This window comes from Schistocerca piceifrons, chromosome 9 (assembly GCF_021461385.2).
Source record: "Schistocerca piceifrons isolate TAMUIC-IGC-003096 chromosome 9, iqSchPice1.1, whole genome shotgun sequence".
Classification (NCBI taxonomy): domain Eukaryota; kingdom Metazoa; phylum Arthropoda; class Insecta; order Orthoptera; family Acrididae; genus Schistocerca; species Schistocerca piceifrons.
In genome coordinates this window covers 115,005,882-115,031,029 of record NC_060146.1, presented here as the reverse complement: position 1 = coordinate 115,031,029, position 25,148 = coordinate 115,005,882, and the positions used below count along the sequence as shown (strand labels likewise).

Genomic DNA, 25,148 nt, shown 5'->3' with positions numbered 1-25,148 from the left:
CATACACCTAACATAAATATTTCAGCCACACAAATATTTGTACACAAAGACAGGAATTTGCAAAGACATAATGGTGCCAAAGAAAGCGTCTGTCACAGAAGTTACAATTTTTTGGGTATAAATGTTAAAGTCAACAGAATATAAATTGAATGAGCATTATTTGTAAGAAATGTATACAAGGAAAGAAAATCAATTAGCCGTAAAAAAACATTATGTAAATAGGTGTTCCATTAAATTTTGCAAAAGGGAAAGACGAAATAATTTTGAGAGACATGTATACACAAATATTATGGCAGCAGATAATATGACAGCCTGTTCTCAATTTGCATTATGATAAATACTGTGTGTTGTGTAATAGACAAGCGAAGCGATACAATTTTATGTGCATAGATTAACTGCCATGTTGGGCCACTTGTGGTGCCCCGTTGTATCTTCTCTAAAACTTAGAGCCACGCTCCTTGGACTATCAGTGTGAACTGATTTGAATGCCGGATACAGGCTCAGCTTCCCCGCAGCTCCGGCGTCTTCTGCTTGCATCAAACTCTTCTCCGACAATTCTATGTTTTGAAGAAGGTGAAAATTCATCTACTATTCCAAAATCCTATTATCTAGTCCAACCCCCCAGGGGGTCCACAACTCTTTTGTGGATACGTGCGTAGCGAGCACGGGACCCCGAGCTAATGTGACCCTCCTTCCTTTCCGGGCTGCATACTTTCCTTTTCTGCATCCTTCCCTATCCCCCATCTTCGCCCCCCCTCCCCTCCCCTCACCTCTGGCTCTTTCCTTCCCCTTCTCCCCCTCTGGGAGTATGGTTTGTGCCTACGTCCGGAGACGGACGCTCATAAATGTAACGCATTCTTCGCCTTCTCTGCTTGTATGTCTTCATCCTTCCTTTATCCTTCTCTTTTCCTTACCTCTTCTCTTTACCCTTTCCTCCGCTGCGGCGTTTGAGACCTCTCTTCTTTCCTTTCCCTTTCTTTGTTTTTCCCTTTCACTTTCTTCCTCCCTGTGCGTGTCTGAAGGCCGACCCACGCATTTTCGTGCATAGCCGGTGACGGGATAACGCGTAATTCCCCGCCCCGGGTAGACAGGTAGGACATGTACGTACCCCGTGGTAACGGCCAGGCCCAAGGAGGGGTGATTACCCGAGCTGATACCTTCCGAAAGTGCCGATTGGTCCCTCCGTCCGTTTGTCAGGAGGTGTGACGTGAGGTGTGAACAATCACCTAAGGCGGGAGTGCCCTCAGAGAGGGCCCCCACAAGGGAGGAGCGCGCCATCGGAGACGCCGGTACTCATGGGGGATTCTTCCGCAATGGTTTCATCATCTTCCACTATGTCTGCTCACAAGCGTAAGTTCACTGAGTCTCAGCCACAGACAGTTCTTCCATCGTTGCCACAGTTCCTTGTTGTTTCTCGGTCTGACGAAGGTCACAACTTCTCCACGGTAACCCTTTCATTACTCAGAAAGGTTTTGACACATTTGCAGGTCCTATAGAGTCTTGTTCCAGATTACAGAATGGCACCTTGTTGTTAGAAACAGTCAGTGCCCTCCAGGCACAAAAATTGCTGCGTACTTCACTGCTCCACACCTTCTCTGTCCGGGTTGAAGCGCACCACACTTTAAATTCCTCACGTGGAGTCGTTTATACACACTCCCTCGACGAATTGTCTGACGAGGAAATTCAGCACTACCTCTCTGACCAGGGCGTAACGGCTGTTCATTGAGTTATGAAAAGGGTTGACACGAACATCGTTCCAACCCGCACTGTCTTCTTGACATTTGACAGAGTTCAACTCCCATCGAAAATAAAAGCGGGCTATGAGGTAATTTCCGTTCGCCCCTACGTCCCAAACCCTACGCGTTGCTATCGGTGCCAGCGGTTCAATCACACCAGCGAGTCCTGTTCCAACCCGGCCAAATGTGTTACGTGTGGCAAGGATGCCCATGAGGGTGCTTGTCCACCTCCATCCCCTCGTTGCATTAACTGTATGGGTGACCACGCTGCTTCCTCTCGAGATTGCCCCATTTTTAAAGACAAAAAACTCGTTCAGGAAATCAGAATGAAGGAAAAGGTGTCCACCTTTGCTGCTCGAAAATTATTCGCAAGTCGAAAGCCCACTGTGCCTCAGACAGGAAAATACAGCACTGTCCTTGCCTCTCCTCGGCCAACAAAGGAGGCGGTGTAGTGGTTAATAAAAAAGAGAAAGAGAAAAAGAGAAGATAAGAAAATAAAAGAAAGGGTTGAACATGGTGGGAAGAAATGGTGAATAAAAAGGGGTTTTAAAATCATAAATGACGGTGAAAAAGGGAAAGAATGAAAAGCAAATAGGACTTCATATTACAGAAAAGCTATCAGACTTCGTGATTCAGAAAAGCTATTGTTGGGGTGGTCCTTGTGGCGTTTTTGAGCAAAAGTTAAACCAATTTCCACTACAAAACTTATTGAAAAACAACAGAGACTAACAAAATGTAACTGACAGGGGGAAATGGCGTAGATAAGAGTTCATCCTTTACCAGGTTAACATGTCTTCTTTCGTGCGGCGTCCAGGTCTTCAAAAATCTCCTTCAATTCTGAGTGGAAAGTCTGCTCCGAAATCTTGCAATTTCTAATGTATCCATAACCGTCTTGATATTAAATGCAATTTATTTTAGTTGCTTCTCTCCATCCTCCGAATTTCATAACAACTTCCGCAATGTCTACACATTAATAAGTTTTTTCGTCTTAATCAGATCACATCTGCATTAAGCTTCCGCTCTCTAGAGACAATAGAGAAACGGATAGAAAAACAAAAAAAAGTTACAATTTTAGTATTTTCTCTGCCATCGAGCGCTCATACCGCTGCGACGGTATAACTTTTATCTGAGGGAACGAGTGCAGCGTGGCAAAATTCAAAGTCCTGCTACAGCGGTCACACAGACTTGTGATCTCACGTTTAGTGACATGGTCATTAGATTGGCCAGCGCAAAGATCGCCCATTCAACCTCCCCACTTTCGCCCTCTCAATCTATGGCTCACCCTTCACCGGGTTCTGCTAAATCTCGATCCCAAAAGTCAGACACCCGGACTTCCAAAAAAGAGCATACTCGTGAAGATTTTTTACGTACCCCAACTTCACAACCATCGGTTCCTCCTTCATCTAAACATCATGTTTTCAAGAAGGCTAATAAGAAACCCAGTTCATCTCCTTCTCCGCCACGGCATGTCTCATCTACAGCACCACCTGGCGGTAACCGCCCTCGGCCGTCTTCTGTGTCGCCGAGGTGCACTGCTGGCGGCTGATCAAGTGCCGTTCCACGCTGTTGGTCGCAAGCTCTGAACAGTTGTTGAGTTGACGGCAACCTTGGTCACATTCTTCCATTTTCTGTCCACCCTATGTCCATTATCCATTGGAATATCCGCGGCATTCGAGCTAATCGGGATAAATTGACAATCCTCCTACGATCCTACTCGCCGGTCATCTTCTGTCTTCAGGAAAGAAAGCTGCGTCCCCACGACCGCTTTGTCTTCCCCCATTTTCAGTCAGTCCGATTTGATCTCCCCTCTGTTGAAGGCACTCCAGCCCCCCCCCCCCCCCCTTTAAACACTTCCTTCCAAGCAGTCACTGTCCGTCTTTCCCTTTCTCGATACACCTTCTGTCTTTGTACTGTATACATTCCATCGTCCACATCAATGACATGAGCTGATCTCCTTCATCTTCTTGGTCAGCTTCCACCCCCCTATTTGCTGGTTGGGGACTTCAATGCCCACCACCCACTTTGGGGATCTCCACATCCATGTCCGCGTGGCTCACTATTGCTAGACGTCTTCCACCAAGCGGATCTTGTTTGCCTCAACACTGGGGACCCTACATTTTTGTCTGCCTCCACGACAAATTTCTCTCATTTGGACCTTTCGGTCGGTACTGTTCCGCTAGCTCAGCGCTTCGAATGGTTCGCCCTTGCTGATGACACACTCGAGTGACCACTTTCCATGTGTCCTTCGATTGCAACCACAACTGCCTTATATGTGCCCGAGACGCTGGTAGTTTGCCCAAGCCGATTGGACACTTTTTTCGTTTCTAGCGACATTCGATGACCGTCACTTTCCTAGCGTCGACGATGAGGTCACTCATATTACAGACGTTATTCTTACAGCTGCGAAACGTTCAATACCATGCACCTCCGAATTGCCCGGCGCCCCCCAGTTCCTTGGTGGAACGAGGCATGCCGTGACGCAATATGTGAGCGGCAACGTGCTCTTCGTGTTTTCAGCCACCATCCTACTTTGGCCAACTGTATCTGCTATAAGCATTCCCATGCGCGATGCCGTCGCGTCATCCGCGACAGCAAGAAGGCAAGCTGGGACTTCTTTACTAGCTCATTTAACACCTTCACTCCCTCCTCGGAAGTTTGGAGTCAGATTCGATGGTTATCTGGCGCGCCTAGTTTCTCCGATAAGTTAGTGGACCCCGTCGCAATTTCTAACTCTTTGGGTCAACACTTCGCTGAGATTTCGAGCTCTTCAAATTACCCGCCAGTGTTTCTCCCGAAGAAACGTGCAGCGGAAGTGCAACCTCTTGCTTTCTCCTCTCAAAATCGCAAAAGCTATAATACTGCTTTCTCCATGCGGGAACTCCAACATGCACTCTCTTCTTCTCGCTCCTCCGCCCCAGGACCGGATGGTATCCACATCCAAATGTTGCTGCATTTATCAACCCATAGTCTGCGTTACCTCCTTCGCCTTTATAATCGAATTTGGACCGACAGTACTTTTCTCAGATGATGGCGGGAAGCTGTCGTCGTTCCTGTTCCGAAACCTGGAAAGGACAAACATCTCCCCTCTAGCTATCGCCCCATTTCTCTCACGAGTAGTGTATGTAAGGTTTTGGAGCGTATGGTGAATTGCCGTTTAGCTTGGTGGCTGGAGTCCCACAGTCTTTTAACACCTGCCCAATGCGGTTTCCGAAAGCATTGTTCTGCAGTTGACCATCTTGTTGCTCTCTCCACATATATCATGAACAATTTTCTCCGGAAATGCCGAACAGTAGCAATATTTTTTGATCTGGAGAGAGCATACGATACCTGTTGGAGGACAGGCATCCTCCGCACACTGTTCTCTTGGGGCTTTCGAGGTCGGCTGCCACTTTTTCTTCACGAATTTATGGCAGAGCGCACATTTAGAGTGCGAGTGAACACTACTCTCTCCTGTACTTTCTCCCAAGAAAACGGGGTACCCCAGGGCTCCGTGCTAGGTGTTGTACTGTTTGCCATTGCCATAAATCCAATTATGGACTGTCTCCTTCCCGATGTCTCAGGCTCCCTCTTTGTGGACGATTTTGCGATCTTCTACAGCTCTCAACGGGCCAGCCTTCTTGAAGGACGTCTTCAAGGATGTCTCGATCGCCTCCACTCTTCGAGCATCGGAATCGGCTTCCGCTCTTCTCCCAGTAAGACCGTTTGTGTTAATTTTTGGTGTCGTCCGGAGTTTCTTCCACCCTCCTTACATCTCGGACCTGTCAACCTTCCGTTTTCAGACGTCGCTAAATTCTTGGGTCTTATGTTTGACAGAAAACTGTGCTGGTCCTCTCACGTTTCCTATCTTTCGGCTCGCTATCTGCGATCCCTCAACACCCTCAGTGTCCTGAATGGTACCTCCTGGGGAGCGGACCGAGTGGTCCTTCTCCGCCTCTATCGCGCCTTAGTGCGCTCGAAATTGGACTATGGAAGCATAGTCTACTCCTCTGCTCGGCCGTCTATTCTTCGGCGTCTCGACTCTATCCACCACTGTGGATTACGTTTAGTGTCTGTAGCTTTTTACACCAGCCCTGTGGAAAGCCTTTATGCTGAGACTGCTGAACCTCTGCTGTCCAATCGGCGAGCGGTCCTTCTGAGTCATTATGCTAGCCATCTGTCTTCCATGCCTGTTAATCCGGCCCATGACATTTTTTTCGACGCCTCTTTCGATGTAGGGTATGCAGGCCGCCCTTCGTCCCTACTACCACCGGGAGTCCGCTTCCGTCAACTGCTCCATTCTCTTTCCTTCCACTTTCCTAAAACCTTCTTGACAATTTGGGGTACAGCACCGCCTTGGCTCCGTCCCCGGATCTGCCTGCTCCGTGACCTTTCTCAATTTCCCAAGGATAGTACCCCTTCACTTGTTTATCGTCGGGCATTTGCTGCTATATGTGCACAAATGAAGGAAGCCATGTTTATTTACACTGATGGCTCGAAAACATCGTTAGGTGTAGGGAGTGCCTATATTGTTGGCGACACCCCAAATCGATTTCGGCTTCCCGACCAGTGGTCGGTTTATACTGCGGAGCTTTACGCTGTTCTCCAGACTGTCCAATACATCCGCACCATCAGCGGATACAGTATGTTATCTGTTCAGATTCTCTCGGCTCTCTCCTCAGTCTCCAAGCTCTCTACCCTGTCCACCCTCTGGTCCACCGGATTCAGGACTGCCTGCGCTTGCTCCACTTGGGGGGGCCTCTCGGTGGCGTTCCTCTGGCTCCCAGGACACGTTGGTATCTGTGGAAATGAGGCGGCCGATATAGCGACCAAGGCTGCAGTCTCTCTTCTTCAGCCAGCTATTCGATCGATTCCCTTCGCCGATCTATGGAGTGTTTTATGTCGTCGTGTTGTTCTTTTATGGCACGCACATTGGTCGACACTTCCCTATAATAAATTGCGGGACGTGAAAGTTTTTCCCTGTGCTTGGACCTCTTCCTCCCGAACGCGTCGTCGGGAGGAGGTAATTTTAACTAGACTCCAGATAGGGCACTGTCTTTTTAGCCATCAACATCTTTTAAGCGGCGATCCTCCCCACTCCGTCCCCACTGCTCTCAGCTGTGGACGGTAAGACACCTTTTAATCGAGTGCCCCTATTTTACTCCGTTACGCGCCCGTCTACAGCTGTCGCCTAATATATCGTCCATTTTAGCAGATGACATGTGCTCAGCTGATTGCGTTCTCGAGTTTATTAGTGCCAGTGAGATGACGTCAGTCATTTGAAGTTCTTTTTGGGGACAACCAACCCCTTTCTGTAGTGGATTTTTAAGCTTTCCTTCTGCTTTTAGTTTCTCCAATTTTTTGAGTTTCGTTCCCATTGCTGCTGGTTTCCATTTTCATTTTTTACCATTTCCTAACTCACAGACCGGGCGCTAATGACCATAGCAGTTTTGTGCTCCCCCCCCCCCCTTAAAAAAAATTGTCCAAATAAAGACTCTCTCAGAATTCAGTTGCTGTTAACATATTCTATATTCAAAATTCCATTTCACTGCCACATTAAACAGTAAGCCCACACTTTCGTAGGGCATTCGCACACGACTGAATTAAACCAAATTAAATAACATTTTTTTCTCAACGCTACAATACTAATATACATGTCCGTCTGCTCGAGAGCAAGTCACTATTAATAATAATCTTTTCTTTTTTTTCTTCCGTAGTCTCTCCACAACACACAACAGTCACCATTGTTTTTCGTGCATGAAATTTGTCCACGGAATTCTGGGCCGGAAGTTTTTCTTTTCTTTTGGCAGCAACTGAGCACGTCACTTGTTGGCCCGGTTTTGCTCTTCTTTCTCGGTTAGCCTGCACAAATTACGTTCTGCGGCAGTGTGTGTGTGTTTATGCTACAACCCACTACAAAATAACGTGTGTTCGAAGTGGCTGGAACACAAATAACTCCAGACTTTCGTAAAATTCTGGGAGCACTAGACACTGTTTCTGCTTCTAAGTTTCTCTAGGTAAATTTTTGTGCTCATAAAACTACTGCTGTCACTTGTTAATGTTATACTTGCCACATTTGTCGTGTGCTGCTTGCAATGACCAGTATAGTATCAAAGTAGCTTCACGGTATCTAAACTAACATTATAATCAATGCTAAATGTTCTGTTTGGTCACCGAAGTGCACACTACAGACAGACACCGCAGAAATGATGTTGGCTGGAGCACGACATGGTACACTGATGCTTGCTATTATGAATCACATCACCACCATCTTCTTCTGTGCATGCCCCTATAGTAGTCGTGGTGGTGGTGGTGGTGGTGGTGGTGGTGGTGGTGGTGGTAGTGGTAGTGGTGGTGGTGGTAGTTGTAGTAGTTGTGGTAGTGGTAGTGGTAGTGGTAGTGGTAGTGGTAGTAACAACATTAAGGTGGGATTCCAAGTCAGAATCAGTAAGAGAACAGGTATGAAGTAACATGAAGAAATACGGTGAATGAAAAATTGCCACATTGTGGCAGTTCTCATATTTAATGGCACAGAAAGGTTGGGTTTGACTAATAACTGTCCCAACCTCCTGTTCCTGAGTGCTAAAAGTTCATTGAGATGATATAGTTCTTACAGTTCTGGCTTTGGTGAATCGTCCATCAGAAAGGGGCCTAACATAAAAATCCCCAGTTATGTGCAGTGGATAATTACGTAAAGTCTTACTGAGGTTGTAAATTTAGCATTTGAGTGCTTACACACTTGTAATTCGTAAAGTAGCAAAAGTTCTACCGTTCCAGGCAAATAACAATTTCAGATTAAGCAGCACAATCAAAGAATAATTCTCTCTCCCTGCAACACAATTTAACTGCAATACGATAAATTCAAAACTAAATCACCATCAAGTCACTCGTATACTCTCCTTGTGTAAAGAAAATGAGTATTCCTAAAGAAAAATATCTTTATTGTATTCTGAAACCACAAATTTGCAATCTCTGTGCCCCATGTAGAAAAACTGCCTAACCTTCATGTAAATCTAACAGTGTTAAGTTCCATATCGATATTATTTAATCTAACCTAGCATAAAAGAATAAGAGCCGAGACGTGACGCGTTACAATGTAATTTGTGTTTTCGTTATTCTCGTCAACTGTTTCTGCAGGTTTTGTGCCATCTGAGTCACTGTCATGTTGCTATCCGTCACTGGTCAACTTTCTCCGACCGTGTGCTTCATCCGCTGTCAGGTTGAACTACTGCGTGGCAGGCCATTACTAGACATCAAATAAGTTTCTAAAACAAGTAATACCGTGAATATCCTCAACTTGCCCACACTAATTCTATCACTCGGCAAATATTTATATGGAATTTACCGAGCATTATTATTTTAAATGGGAAATAAAAAAGCACGTGTATGGCTGATACACTTAGGGCATTACAGCGTGGTATAATGTTCCCTTGTTTTCATTTTCCTAATGGGGATTTAGGAATACTCTGTCGAAACAGTCCAGCAGTCGGTGCGTAATTTCCTTATCTTATTAGGTTTCTCGCTTCTCTTTTTCTCGTGCTCTCTGTAAAGTACCCCCATGTCGCAGGGTTCCTACCAATGCTGCGTGGGTCCTGCTATCAAGTACTCTCGAACCGTGACACAGCTTCTTCCCTGTGGTCTTCGATCGGTTGTGGCGAAGATGCCGAAAGATAGTTCTCGTGTTCCAGTAGGATAACACACTCTGAGAAGTTCATCTCGATGTATTTCTTGTAATGTACAACTCTTAACTTCTGTTTATGAATCAACTACACGTGCATTACATTCCAGCTGTCTCAGAGAATACTTAGAACAATAGCAAAGTAAAAACAGAACACCAACGCCGTGAACGTTTCTGTGGTGTCACGGAGGTCACATCTGCTCCATGCCTTTCCCTTGCAGCCTCACAGAGCAAACGACCTCCCTGGCCACTCCATGGCCCTCATTGCTGATAGCGTGGGATCGGTACAATTCCAATCTGCACAAACCATTAAAAAGCTCCTGAAAGTGGGGTGCTTCCTGCTTACTAGCTGCCTTAACTCACAAACACCTTTCATCAGCCGATGGATGTCAGGACATGGACCACTGCATTCTGTGAATGGCATATTACACCTCTGTGGTCCCTAGTTCACCAAACTGGAAAGAGGGGTGAGGAGGGGAATATTTTAGCACAACCCCTACAGCTTTCTGATCACTATAAATCAATAAATACACAACCAAGAAAGAAGGTAACTAATCATCCCCCCCCCCCCCCCCCCCCACTCTCTCTCTCTCTCTCTCTCTCTCTCTCTCTCTCTCTCTCTCTCTCTCTCTCTCTCTCTCTTTCTCTCTGACTCTTCCCACTTTCACACTTTCACTACACCTTTTTCTGAGGGTAGACCTCACAACACCAGTGGACCAGTGGTAATGCTGTGCCCTTCTCGCTTGTCACCAGGTGGCGGCTGAGATCGAGGCGGACCTGATGTGGGGCCTGCTGCAGCCGTCGCTGCTGTCCGGGGAAGCGGGCTACTACCTGACGGCGCTCAGCTCGGCTGTTCATGTGCTCAAGAGCTTCCGCCGCTCCCCACCGTCTGCTGCCGGTTGCCCTCAGGTAAACCTTCAGATACCTGCATCTGATGTACAAAATGACTGACGTCTGATGGTTATCTTTAGAACTGAAATGCGTAGTACTGCAGAGACCAAAACACTAAAGACCTTTTTCCAAAACTATTTGCCAAAGGAAAATCATACTGCAGCTGCTCCTTTAAAATTTCACATGAACGTCAAAATTACTGTTATAAAAGTAAGTGACCGTGGGATAGAAAAATGACTGAAATCGTTTGATGGAAGAAAGGCCACTGGATCTAATGGGATATTAGTACATTTATAAATAGGATGTGCAAAAGAACTTTATCCTCTTCTGGCATTCGTGTACTGTAGGTCACTGACTCCTAATAATTGTGCAGCTCATTCCCATATTCCAGAAGGGTCATTCAACATATGACCAAAACTTTTGGCCTATATCTGTGAAATCAATCCATTGGAGAATTTACAAACCTGTTTTATGCTCTCACCTTACGACATTTCTCGGTGACTGAAAATCTCCGCTGTGGGAATTGACATGGATTCTGAAAACGATGATTCTGTTGAAACGCTGCTCGCACTGTTCATCCACGAAATCCAGAAAGCAGTTAAGACCAGCACCCAGGTCGATGCTCTATTTCTCGACTTCTGGAAGTCATTCGATACGGTTCTGCATTGCCGTCAAATGAACAGAATAAGAGCGCACAGAATTTTGTACTAGCTATCTGATTGGATTGTCAGTTGACCCTTAATATAAACAAATGTAACAAAGTGCACAAAGACCCATTAGAATGCTTTCGTGATTGCAAAGCAACCACTGGAAGCAGTCACACCCTTACAATTTCTAGGAGTGTGCATAAAACTAACTGCAGGTAGGGCAGATGCTAGACTGTGAGTCATTGCGAGAATACTCAGAGAGTTTAGTGCATCAACACTGGAGGTAGCTTACAAAACACTCGTTCAACTTGAATGTTGATCATCAATCTTAGATCTGAACCAGTTAGGATTGATAGAGGTAATAGATGAGGTCGAAAGAAGAGCAGCACAGTTCTCAGGGGTTCATTCAGCAAGTGCAAAAACTTTGTGATGGTGCTCAGTAAACTTGAGTAGCAGACATTGCAAGAGAGCCATTGGGCATCATGGTGCGGTTTACTGTTAAACATCCACTCGTGTGCTTTCTTATAATAGTCAACCAATATTTTGCTTCCTCTTTACATGTCAATAAAAGACCATGAACATAAAATTAGAGAGCAATTTGAACTTGCATAGAGGCTTACCAACAATCATTCTTCTCACAAACCGTTTACAACTCTTAACACGAAATGGAGGGGGTGTTGCACTGGTACAAACCACACACCATAAGGTGGCTGTGGAGTATATTCATAGATGTAGGTGTTGACTCATATAAAATTGCACTCACTATCAAAGTTTTTGGAACTCTTAGTTCCTTCCTCAGGGAGGTGAGAAGGTTGTGGATGGTTAAAAAGAGGTGGCAGGTCAATCAGACCCCACCGTGAAATGGAGCAACTTGCATTGAGGATGAGCGTAGGCAGAGAGATTTGTCACTCTCATTGGGGGTCTGAGCAACACATCGTTCCTTTCCCTGCCTAGCCTTCTTTCCCACTCTTCAGTGGTTTACTTTGTTAAACATCTTATTCTGTAGATATGCTTTATTACCTATTTTTATTTTTTGGTTGTGTCCCTGTGGAAAGACTGTGACAGACTTGAATTGCTGTAAAAAAAACTTGGTACTACTTCACTAGATGTTGTTGAATAATATAGAAAGATCTTTCATTTCTGCTGCACAACCCATATATAGCCCATAAACATATACTTCATTAGCTTCACAACATCAGTGTCCAACTTCATGTTTCATAGAACAAATGAATCTGAATGTAACATTTCATTTGTCTGTATCAATATTACAACTGCTGTCAAAATTATATATTCTCGGGGAAGGGGCGGGAGAACAGGGAACTTTGCTCGCAGTTCGGCAATGTGTTCATCAATCCTGAAGATGTTGGTCAGTTGTGCCAGTGAAATATTGTCAGAATTTCATGACAACATCCGACATCCGACCCTTGAATCATTTGTGCAGAACACACAATACTGTTAAAATGTACATGGTGTCCTTCCTTATCAGAGTTGGCATGAATGTTTGACAAATCAAAGACAGTTCACAAATAGATGAGAATTGCGTAGAACAGCTTTGTGTTACATCATGTGCTACCATTTACAGAGCGGCATAGCTCCAGAGGTGGAACTGCAGTCAGTGCTGAAGGTGGTGGTTCCTGACGAAGTGCACGGATCCATAATCACCAAGACACTACCCGTGCGACCCCACATGACGACCAGGGAAGTCTGCAAGATCATCGCACACAAAGTGCGCATCACAAATCCGCAGGATTATGGTCTCTTCAAGTTGGTGGATGGTGAAGGTAAGTGTAGTCTGAAAACAAAAAATTTTGTTTTTTCTCCCAAATATTTCAGTAACTTGTAAATTAATTTTCAAATTTGGTAAAACTGAGTTCAATTTTTCTTTAATAGCCACTACTTTTGTATTTTCAAGTGGTACAACAGGAGTGATGCATGTGATGTGGTATATTTATCTTACCAAAACACAATGAACTGCCTTGACTTGTGGATGAAGCATGCAGAGCACCAAGTTGTGTTGTTTACCAAGAAATTATAATTATGTCCCACAGTTGAAACAGTTATTTTCTCGTCAGTTCACTTTAAAGTTAACTGAAGGAAGGGTAGGAATCAGGGAGAACAAGGATAAATTGACAGTAACTGTAACTGAACAGTTTCACTATAATATAAATATGCACTAGTTCTGTAATGGCAAGACAACAAGAATTCAATAAGTTCTTTGAGCAATAGGAGAAGAAATTAAATATTTTTCAAAAGTGTTGAGTTTAGATACTTCACTCTTCTAATTATTTTACTCGTATCTTAAGTTTTGATTATTTCTTTCACTCCAAAAATATTGGAATAAACTGCTTGTACCTGAATGGTTGCTGTCCAAGTCATTTTTTCATTAGTTTGCATGAACAAGCTATAATCCTCTTTTACAGTTGCATGACTTCAAATTACAAATAATCTGTTATGTACAATAGTTTAACATTGGCATCATAACTGAATGTACATATTCATATTTTATCCACGATAATGATGGTGAAGCTGTACAGGCAAGGATTATATTACATGAAGAAATACAGCAACCGGACACTTCTCATATAGATATATGCCCATCTTCAACTGGTTTAACACATTTATATATTCGTCAGTATAACATTATCTGGCAACTGTATTTTGAATGCTGCATCTGTGCTAAGCAAAATAGCAATTCATTTGCTACCAGGTTTCCTGAGTCGTACATTTATGTTTAATTTACAGTTAGGAACACTTACTGTTATTTTGGAACTTGACAGCGTCTTTCTCTGCCTTTATACATACTTTTTAGCTTCGCTCGTGCAACACAGCATTCAGTTTGTGACCCACTTGCGCATTTGTTTGTATTGGAAATCATACAGAAAGCTACAGGTTTCTTATACATTCAGAAACTACTCCTGAAGTCAGTTGTTTATGTAGACTTAATATCACCAACTTCTAAATTTGTTACATGCACCTGTATGACTAAACAATTGTTGTGTCTACTGTAATGAGTTGCAGACACATGGATGCTCTTCGAATGAAAAATTCTTAGCAAATACAACCTTGCTCTATATGTTGTTCAAGATGGGACAGTGTGTAATCTATAAATACTGCTCCTGACCAACAGAGGCAAGAGAATGAACATATGCCAAGAAATAGAAATTTATTCTCTAAGAACGCGCCTCCAAATGACATACCAAATGATCAAATGGAATGATCCAACAAAATGTTTGTAAGAAATTTCTGAAAAATTACTCAAACAATTCACACATCAACCACACTCTAGGAAAAACACAATTAATGATAATAAATACCATAATTTCTGTTCCTGTTTCCTATGTAACAATTTAGTAACTTGTATAATGTAAGTCATTTACTATTTTTTTATTCCTTCTAAACTTTTAGTTGCATATGAATGTAAAATATGTGATATTACTTTTTATATGTAGGATCTGCCATACTCATTTCTGTTAATGCTAGCTAGTCACTAATCCAGTAGTTAGACAATCATTCATGTTAATTCATAATATAGTCATTTTGCATCATTAATAAAGAAGAAAAGACTGCCTCTAATGTAACCTACCATGATTTGTTACAGTTCACACAGTATATATTAAGCCAATTGTTTGTGTTGTAGAGACAAGTTTAATTAAGTCTGAAAACACAACTGACTTCAGAAATAGACAGAGGTGTAAGCCAACCAGGTGGCAAATGCAGTGAAACTGGAAGTGGATTTGCTATGCATAGAAATGAAAAAAAGGGGACACAAGTTACAGAACAAAAGTAGATCCACCTAACTATTAATTAAACTTAAATAACAACTCAGGACACAAGACCGCCAAACAAATCGTTATTTTGCTCAGGGAACCTGCATCATATAAAATGCAGTCGACAAAACCATTGGGTTGATGAAGATCTACCGTATTTACTCGAATCTAAGCCGCACTTTTTTCCGGTTTTTGTAATCCAAAAAACCGCCTGTAGCTTAGAATCGAGTGCAAAGTAAGCGGAAGTTCTGAAAAATGTTGGTAGGTGCCGCCACAACTAACTTCTGCCGTCGAATATATCTAGCGCTACACAGGCATGTTTTGCAGGCACAAAGATAAATACTGGTGCCAAAACCTCTGTGTCTGTAAATAAATTTTTTTAAAAAAAGATGGAAGACGAGCTTTTTTCTCTGCCCCGAGTTTCGACCACTGCATTTTCACACATTATCCAATGAAGTAAATACATATTCCGTATTGTTCATCTTCGAATGTAGCAGCATTTCAATGTACTACGAAAATCCGACTGGCAAGACTGTTTGGGATGTTTGTCAATATGGCTAACTCTACGTTCTGAATTTTTTCCTACCTGTGAGAAGAGATGGTTGCTAATAGGAACTTTCGTGAATTGTGAATCACGTGCAATATTCTCTTCACCATAAGAATAATACTAATATAAACATTTTGCCATGTATTGTTTCGTGTTTGCTGCTATTTCATTTAAATCCTGTCTGTCTAATAAACTACGAAACTAGAGTGAGACAACAGCGAACACGGAAGAATATACATATCATGTCATGTTTATATTCGTATTCTTCTTATGCCTAATAGTGATACAGTCAGAAATGAAGCACGGCAATTGAATAGATTTTTAAATCTAAGATGACTCTAATTTCTGTGCAGAATGTAAAGTACTAAAGAGGCGTCTGCAAAGATTATCAAACGGAGAAAAATTTTCGCTAAACTCTCGTTCACAACATCTATCCTGCACAGTCTATTATTTGGTTCTTGTTGATCATTATCAAAGTAAGCAGCAGTGTAAGTAACAACAAATAGCAGTCCCTTGCCATTGTTTTGCCAATGAGACGATTCCTCTCTCTCTCTTTTTTTTTTAAAAAAAATTGTAAGCGGCGGTAGCGTGCACAAAGGCAAGCCATGCCGCGAGCAGCGACAAGCCGTAAACACTCATTATCAGAATGCGACAAATAATGCATGACACAGTACAGTAGGATGGAGCACCTGACGCGTAGCAATGGCTACCTGGTAAAGCTTAACTGCTAAGCTTACGACTCGAACCAAACTACTGTAGCTGTATCATCATTCATTTGACCTAAATCGTGTCTCATATTACAATGGACCAACTTTGTTTTGATTTGGAGGTGCTGCCTAAAACTTTTCTCTCCCCTTGAATTTCGAGTCTCAAATTTCAGGTGCGGCCGATTCTTTCAGGTGCGGCCGATTCGGGAAAACTTTTTCCCCTTGATTTCGAGTCTCATTTTTCAGGTGCGGCTTAGATTCGAGTGTGGCTTAGATTCGAGTAAATACAGTAAATGAAGTCAAGTGAAAGTTCAAAACATGTCTTGTTGTAAGTAAAGCTGTCAAAAAATGTCTAGCCGCTGTATTTCTTCAAACTGTTGAATGTACGTATGTGTATTCGTAAGTGTCCCTTGTTTTGTGCTTGTCTAATTAAAAATTTGTTTTTCATTGCAGAGACATTGCTAGCAGACAGTGAATGCCCTCAGGACGTGCGTGGCAACGTGACTAGTGCCGGGAAGCACTGTATGTTCGCATACAAACGAATAGACGCCAAGATTGCGTGGCCTCGAACATCGTGACAGGTGTCACATACCCCGCATAGTGTGAAAGACTGAAGGCGAGGTGTAACTGTCTGTATTTATTTAAGCACTGCCTGTCAGTCCTTGAACACAGCATAATTAAGTTAACTGCTGATTGAAGGACTTGAGACACTTGCTGCTGGCCACGCGTGTAAGTTGTTGGAAATATTTGTGTGACAGAATGTTTACTTACGAAGTACCCACGTGTCACTGCAAGTGGTAGTGTGGAGAGTTTCAAACAGAGAACTCAGATAATTGTGATTTTTTTCTGTTGGGTACCCTGTGAGAAATCTGATGTGTGATGAGTTGGGGTTTGGTGGTCTTAAATTTTGAGGTAATGCTCTTATCGTTTCATGCATTACAAAGAAAAGTCTGAAGAAGCACTACATCAAGCAGCATAAGGCATATGACTAACTCATGTTTTCATATGTCTGGACTCTGAAGCTGTCAGTGACTTATAATTTATAGCAAACTTCGTAGTTTTTGAAAAACTGCTAATTTCTCCAATTTCAAGTCTCGAAGTTAGTGTATTAACTGTGATATTTATTTACTTTAGAGGGAGAATATATTGTGGTAGTTTCTCTTGGCACTGAATTAAAGTTGCTACTTAAGGCATGAGCTATTTTTGCTTTGTATATGCAGTCTTTATTTCATCGGATTTTCTTATTTTCTTCTCAGTTGAAAATGTTTGTTGTTATATTGTACGCCTTCTATTAATTATTCAGGTGATGAAAGTTACTAAGAAAAGTAGGAGGGAGGAAAGAAGAGTGTCTGGCGAACATAAAAATCGGTATTTACTGTAGTCGAATCCTTTTTGAGTTTTCCTTGTTACAAAATGTTGGTAATTTTCAAATTGGTGAGATTTTCTGGTGCTTAGCTATTGATATTACAGCAAATGCATTGTGCAATGCATGGTTTGCGTCACTGAGGTGAAATGAATGTCAAATACCTATCAACTGAAAATGTCTGCTTTAACAATGGCATACAGAATTAATGAAATAATGTTGCATGGCACCGTACTGAACAACTAGCTTCTTCCAACTATTTGGACAGAATCAATCAAAACAAGGCTGACACTTTTTTCTGTAATTGTTCCAGTTTCAATTGTTGATAAATAACTGCCCATTCGGTCTAAAGTAGTGTAATGATGCATATTCATAAATCATATGCAGAAATGTCTTACACTGAATATTTCAGTACCTGACGGTAATTTTGTAATGTGATCTGATAGCATATATTATATTTGTTCAAGAAGCCATAATTACTCCAGCATATGTGTGCCCTGAACTTCCCCTCTGTTAACTGTTCAGCATGAGCACAATATTTATGTTTGTTTTCATTTGCTGATAAGTTGGATACAGCCATACTTATAATTCAGATGTCAGCGATTGGGATTGTTACTCAACTACATTCTAATTATGTGAATTGATGACGATGTGCTCTGTCGCATATTGTGCGACCCGTGTTCAGTATTAACAAAAGAACTTAAATGATTTTTATTGACACTGCATCATATGACCTGTATATAGCTCATGTAAGATGTGTAATTTGAGACTGTGATTGAAATTTTCCTCTTGCCTTGTATGTACTAGACATCTTTTATAAAGTTTTATTTTTGAAAACTTCGTTAAAAGATGTATTTTCTAGTATGTGGGTCACAAATTATCAGCACCCTTATTTTCTATTACCACATCTCCTCCCATTCTAAGCGCTTCATTAGTCAGTCAGTTCTGTTGTACTTAGCAGCATGTAAGTAGAATAGTCTTCTGATCATCATCTTACATTGGATGATGATAATAGATAAGGCAACAACCAAATTCAGATAATAAAACTGAACAAATATGTACTCACTTTATGTCTCTGTAACACTATTACTTCTGTGCTGTGGACTCATGGGACTCTTAAAGACACTTGTAATTAATCTTGCCAAGTCTCATATACGTATTTATACACTTATTGTACTACCGTCAAAAATAGAACAAAAACAATATTGTTCACCATTCATGTAGTGCTGACAGTCTCCCTGATGTAATTGGGGTGCAGTTGAACCAGTAAACAATAGATCAGTAATATCAACATCTCAAAAGAAGGAAAAGAAAAACTGTGTCATCTCTACTTAAAAGAAATAAATAATAACTTGTGTATCACATTGGCAGTTCAGGATTCAAGCAGGGAGCATAGTAATGTCTCCAAAAATATTGTGCTGAAATTGTTGATGCTAAGCATTCACAAAGACACTTTATAACAGCCTGCAGTCTCTTGGAGGCAGTTGCAACATGACACTCAGAATGGTGAATAAATTCTGTCTTATATTGTTGTTAAGATTGCATTGTACTGTTTGTCTTTATTTTTTTACTAATATACTAGTCATTATAAAAGAGATACAAAGAAAACATTCAATAACATATTAAAAAATGTTTTTTGTATCCACAATGTGTAAGAAACTTGTATATTTTCTCTTCCAAGATGTACATTTTCTCAACATCTCTTTCGTACATAACCATGTGAAAATGTAGCTTTGTCCTTAGGGTTACATATATATATTACTTTTAATACATGCTTACTTCTCTTTTGTACTGTGAATATGTCTTTCATTCACCTTATTCCTGCAGTATAATCTGCAATCCAACAAAATGTCGTATACCCACTGCTTTCTCTGTATCAGACAGTGTGTTCTCAAAAGTAACTGTTATCTCTACGAGATGCTGATCATCCGAGTGCTGCCTGATGAAGATGACTTGGTGTGAATCACGCAAAAGTTCTTTTTTATTGTATAAGATATGTACATTTTAAAAAGGCTCATAAATGTGTCTATAAACTTTAAATATTGAAAATCGTAAGAAATTTCGAACGCCACCCAAAATTAATCAGATCAGTAGAACTTGTGTTAACCAACATAATACTGAAAATAGAGTTCAGAGGAGAGTTTTTAGAGCCATTCTCCATAAATACAGGATCAGGACGGAAGGACTCCTTCCTCTACTACTGTTTAAGTGAGAATTGGAATGTACAACATGTTTCACAATTCATAGGGGTTGTAGAGGGGGCTTAGAAGATGAAGACTTCATAAGGAACCTGTGTCCAGAAATGTAGTGTGTAAATAAGTTTGAAAATCTAGTCACTTTCAAGTCTCCCACTTCACGACATGTGCACAAACTGGCAGGAAGATGCTGTGGTCAGCAGTCCCTGTTGTAATTATGAAATCACGTAAAATTTTTCTCCGACTAGAACAACAGCTGAGAGAAACTGTTTCGTTCACAACGAGAGGTACTCCACAGATACACCACAGTCTTAGTATTGATGAGTACATGCTTTGTCAAGTAGAAGAGATTCCCACAATAAGTAATTGACACACAGTCCATGCTATGGGCTCCAGTAGAGCACACAGGTCTGGGCTCATTATCCCTGCTGTGTGTGTACTGTGTACCATGAAGCAGGATAACTGACAGTGATATGATCTTCAAACTCATTTTACATTGACACAGAACACTTCCAGACACGATTTTTTTAAATCAAAATTTTATCTACTAAGACCCCTTACAAACCATAGAAGCCAGTAATAAGAATTGTGAAACATCTTTTATAATGAGATAATGGTACCAGGTTAACCCAAAGAACATCAAAATTGGAAGATCCAAACACAATATAAATTTAAGCTTTCCAACATTTGCAGATGACCTTCCTATTCTCTCCAACAACATTCAACAAACTCTAATTTAAATCACTTTGGAAAATAGCACAGAAAATCAGCCTCAGAATATTTTCTGAAAAACCAGAAATAAAATTAACTGACCCACTGCTCAGAAACAAAATCACTATATGACAACAAAAAACCAACAATGTAGAGATATTTAACCCCGTCCTTCCCTAATCCGATGAGACTGATGACCTCGCTGTGTGGTCTCTTCTTCCAAACAACCCAACTCAACCCAAAAAAGATTCCAAAAACTAAATCAGGTAAGTCAGCATATAGAAGAGATGTTGAGTTGCAGGCAGGCACAACTAAAGGACTGCTATACATTCGAGTTTCAGCCAAAAGACTTTCTGAAATAGAGAACACACACACAAAAGGACAACTCACACATGCGACCAATGTCAACAATGGGTCTTGTGGTATAGTTTGCAATCCAACCACAGCGGCTGGAGAAATTGGTCGCGTGTGTGTGTGTGTGTGTGTGTGTGTGTGTGTGTGTGTGTGTGTGTGTGTGTGTGTAGCTTGCTTAAATGTATAACAGTATTTTCGTAGTACTTGTCTCCTTTGTAGGGTGAGTAGCAATCTATCCTTCTCATAATACTGTTGTTATTCCACCCTGTACTCTCCATTGCTTGAATCAGGAAATTGGAAGACACACACACAAACCAGATGAGGGATCAAGATCAGTAAACAATGGGAATGGTGATTTAATACTATGGAATAAACTTGAGGTCTGAAACTGACCAGAGTGATCCAATTAAAAAGTGTAAATAAATTAGATTTATTTTTATGTACTTAGTTTTCATGTTTTCTTCTTTAGGACTTGGAATTCGATTTTAAGTTTCTTGATAAAATTACTGTGTAAAAACATGGCACTGCTTTTTCAAGAATGGATAATATCATCATTCTGACAGGACATCTGCCCCAGTGCTGTACATGTGTAACTTGTTAATCACCAGTAACTCCCTTCACCCCCATTTCATTGAAGCTATGATTTTCAACCTTTTTGAGTTCAGGGCTCCCCTAACCGACTATATTGTTTTCTAAGCTCCCCTGTAGGATTCCTTGTAAGAACAGAAATAATTACTAGAAAAATTTTTGAATAAAATACTACCCACTTAGGTGTGACACTCGAGCTTGCTTCTTATTACACAGTTTGTCAAATTGTGGTACCAAATGGGATACGGCTACTCACATTTCCTTCTTCGCACAAAGTCTTGATCTGTATTTGGTTTTAATAACAGCCACTTCCGAAAACCCACTCTCGCAAAGAGAGGAAGTTGCAAAAGGAATTAATTCCTTCTGTACTTTCTTGCTCGAGCTTGGAAACTCTTCTTACTGAATACCAAAATGTTGGTGAAGTCATTTATGAAAACTTCAGTTTTAGTGAAGAATTTGATGACAGTTCTGTCAACTCTTCCTCTCCTGCAGTATTGAACTCAGGAGGAAGAAAGTATTTTTCGAAATGAACATGAATTTCAGATAAATGTCCTATTATATAAAAAATATCTGCGGTAAGGCCAGTCTCATTTTCATTTATAAAATGCTGCAAACATGGAAAGTAGTCTATTTCTGCCTCCTCATTCATTTTTCTCTTTCAAAGAAGCAGCTTTATTTTTTAAACCAGAAACTTTGTCAGTAAGGTGAGTGTAATGAGTTTCACTTCCTTGCAGAGACTTGTTCAGTGATGGAAAGTCAGTGTCTAGAAAGCACTTAGCATTGATATTATTTTCTTCTTCCACGTAAGAATGGACTTCTCACTTAAGTACAAAAGTGCGCTCTAATATATTTCCCCTCAAAAGCTAACAAGTGTTACCTTTCTGAGGACAAGTTTTAATAAAGTTCACCACATGACAGTCTGTAGTACTTGTTTCAGATAAACCCTTTTGAAACGAGTGCTTCACTATGGATCCACAGAGCAACAGGAGCTGTAGACCACTGTAATGCCCCAACACAGGTTGTGCCCCATTAGTGAATATACTCATTTTCCATCATTTCATTACTATTTTAATCAACAGATCACACATATAAAGTTAAATGAGCATCTCTATTGGTATCGATGGCCTCATCGAGCTGCAGTCCAAAATCCCCCTCCTAATTTTTTCTACAATTTGTTTGCGAAGATCCTCCCGTAAATCCTGAATCTGATGACTAATTGTAGTGTCACACAAAGGAATGGGCAAAAGCTGTTTTACCATGGACTCTGCAAGTCTAGTGGACAGTATTTCAATATCACATAGTAGAATTACTAACTTCTGTAATAGGCCTGCTTACATTTTGCTATTCTGTAAGCTAATTTTGAGATACTGGGAGAGCTTTATTTGAGATTTTCACCTGCTTGGTAAACAATGATTTCTGTTCATTCATTTGACTCAGTTTCCTATAAAATGTGTCCTCGGTTTGATCGTGTCATTCATATGTACACATTCTAAATGACATTTTAATCTGTTAGGCAGCATACTTTCAAACACAAAACACACTGTGTATGCTCTTCATTGTTTGCATCAGTACACACAAAACCAAATCCAAGCAGCTATCGTCATATTTTCTGTACTCGAGTTTCTTATCTTTATTACTTCTTTCCTTCTTATCCTTGGCAAATTCTCACTTTTCACTTCCACTTGACAATTTTAAAAACTCTTCGGTGCTACTAAGTGTGACATGCAATAGTTCAGCTTCAAAGTTTTGTTTGCTTAAATGAGCTGGGCACCGTCTGAATGGATCTCTGTCGAGGCCACATAGGTCGATACCATAAACTGAAATTTCCCACAACTGTCTTTCGCAAGCACACACGAGACAAATCCACGATGCCCCAGATGGTCATTTGTGTCACACTAGGACTCTGTGGCACACAGATTGAATACAACTGTATTAAAGAATTGAACCCCCTCCTGTAGATCAGTTGCAAACTTCTGATTACTTTACAAACGAGAAAATATGTTAAATTTTTGATGTAAAAGTTTATAAAAGGTCTGAAATTGTGTAAAGTTCACTGCAAGTCATCAAGCACTCTCATTCTCAAATACTGGATGAATATAATTTAGGTATTTACTTGGGGTGCCTTGAGACATATACACAGTTTCTGATTGTAATACTTGTCTCACTGTTTTAAACCTTAAACATAAGATTACACCTCTTAATGAGTAGATTATGACATTTTTAAATTCAGTCAGCAATCACGCTGGTTTGCAAAATTTAAGGACAAAATAACTTTTGTAGGATGTGTCACTGCCAAGTAACGTAGCATGCTGAAACTTGGGATCATATGTAGAAAGAATGGCTACATTTCAGTATAGTGCAGAAGGTAACTGAAAGAAATACACAATGAGACGAACAGCGATGACACTTTTATTTGAAGACAATAATTACATGAAGTAACCATAATTTTTGGTTACAAAATGTTCTTAGTGGGGTGTGTGATCACCACAGACAGCAATGCATGCCCCGCAACATGCTCCTGTGCTAGCCACAGGAAGGTAAAGAAGTTTTTGTGGTTGTTGTGGTCTTCAGTCCTGAGACTGGTTTGGTGCAGCTCTCCATGCTACTCTATCCTGTGCAAGCTTCTTCATCTCCCAGTGCCTACTGCAGCCTACATCCTTCTGAATCTGCTTAGTGTATTCATCTCTTGGTCTCCCTCTACGATTTTTACCCCCACGCTGCCCTCCAATAGTAAATTGGTGATACCTCGATGTCTCAGAACATGTCCTACCAACCGATCCCTTCTTCTAGTCAAGTTGTGCCACAAGCTCCTCTTCTCCCCAATTCTATTCAATTCCTCTACATTAGTTATGTGATCTACCCATCTAATCTTCAGCATTATTCTGTAGCACCACATTTTGAAAACTTCTCTTCTTGTCTAAACTATTTATCGCCCTCGTTTCACTTCCATACATGGCTACACTCCATAGAAATACTTTGAGAAACTACTTCCTGACATTTAAACGTATACTCGATGTTAACAAATTTCTCTTCTTCAGAAATGATTTCCTTGCCATTGCCAGTCTATATTTTATATCCTCTCTACTTCGACAATCGTCAGTTATTTTGCTCCCCAAATAGCAAAACTCGTTTACTTCTTTAAGTGTCTCATTTCCTAATCTAATTCCCTTAGCATCACCTGACATAATTCGACTACATTCCATTATCCTCATTTCGCTTTTATTGATGTTCATCTTATACCCTCCTTTCAAGACACTGTTCATTCCATTCAACTGCTCTTCCAAGTCCTTTGCTGTGTCTGATAAAATTACAAGGTCATCAGCAAACCTCAAAGTTTTTATTTTTTCTCCATGGCTTTTAATAACTACTCCGAACTTTTCTTTTGTTCCCTTTACTGCTTGCTCAATATACAGATTGAATAGCATCGGGGAGAGGCTACAACCCTGTCTCACTCCCTTCCCAACCACTGCTTCCCTTTCATGTCCCTCGACTCTTATAACTGCCATCTGGTTTATGTACAAACTGTAAATAGCCTTTTGCTCCCTGTATTTTACCCCTGCCACCCTCAGAATTTGAAAGGTAGTATTCCAGTCAACATTGTCAAAAGCTTTCTCCAAGTCTACAAATGCTAGAAACGTAGGTTTCCCTTTCCTTAATCCAGCTTCTAAGGTAAGTCGTAGGGTCAGTATTGCCTCACGTGTTCCAACATTTCTACGGAATCCAAACTGATCTTCCTTGACGTCGGATTCTATTAGTTTTTCCATTCGTCTGTAAAGAATTCGCGTTAGTGTTTTGCAGCTGTGAGTTATTAAACTGATAGTTCGGTAATTTTCACATCTGTCAACACCTGCTTTTCTTTGGGATTGGAATTATTATATTTTTCTTGAAGTCTGAGGCTATTTCGCCTGTCTCGTACATCTTGCTCACCAGATGGTAGAGTTTTGTCAGGACTGGCTCTCCCAAGGCCATCAGTAGTTCTAATGGAGTG

The 25,148-nt window shown here is 41.1% G+C and overlaps 1 protein-coding gene across 1 annotated transcript in view; it reads left to right on the top strand.

The window, feature by feature from the left end:
* Positions 1–19,100, top strand: part of LOC124717395 (protein sprint) — a 305,335-nt gene extending 286,235 nt beyond the window's left edge. Inside the window, exons 20-22 of the mRNA XM_047244247.1 lie at positions 10,144–10,299; positions 12,511–12,709; positions 16,403–19,100. Of these exons, the coding sequence (XP_047100203.1) occupies positions 10,144–10,299; positions 12,511–12,709; positions 16,403–16,527 (480 nt within the window). The 3' untranslated portion in view covers positions 16,528–19,100. The remainder of the gene's footprint in view (positions 1–10,143; positions 10,300–12,510; positions 12,710–16,402) is intronic.
* The last annotated feature ends 6,048 nt before the right edge of the window (positions 19,101–25,148 follow it).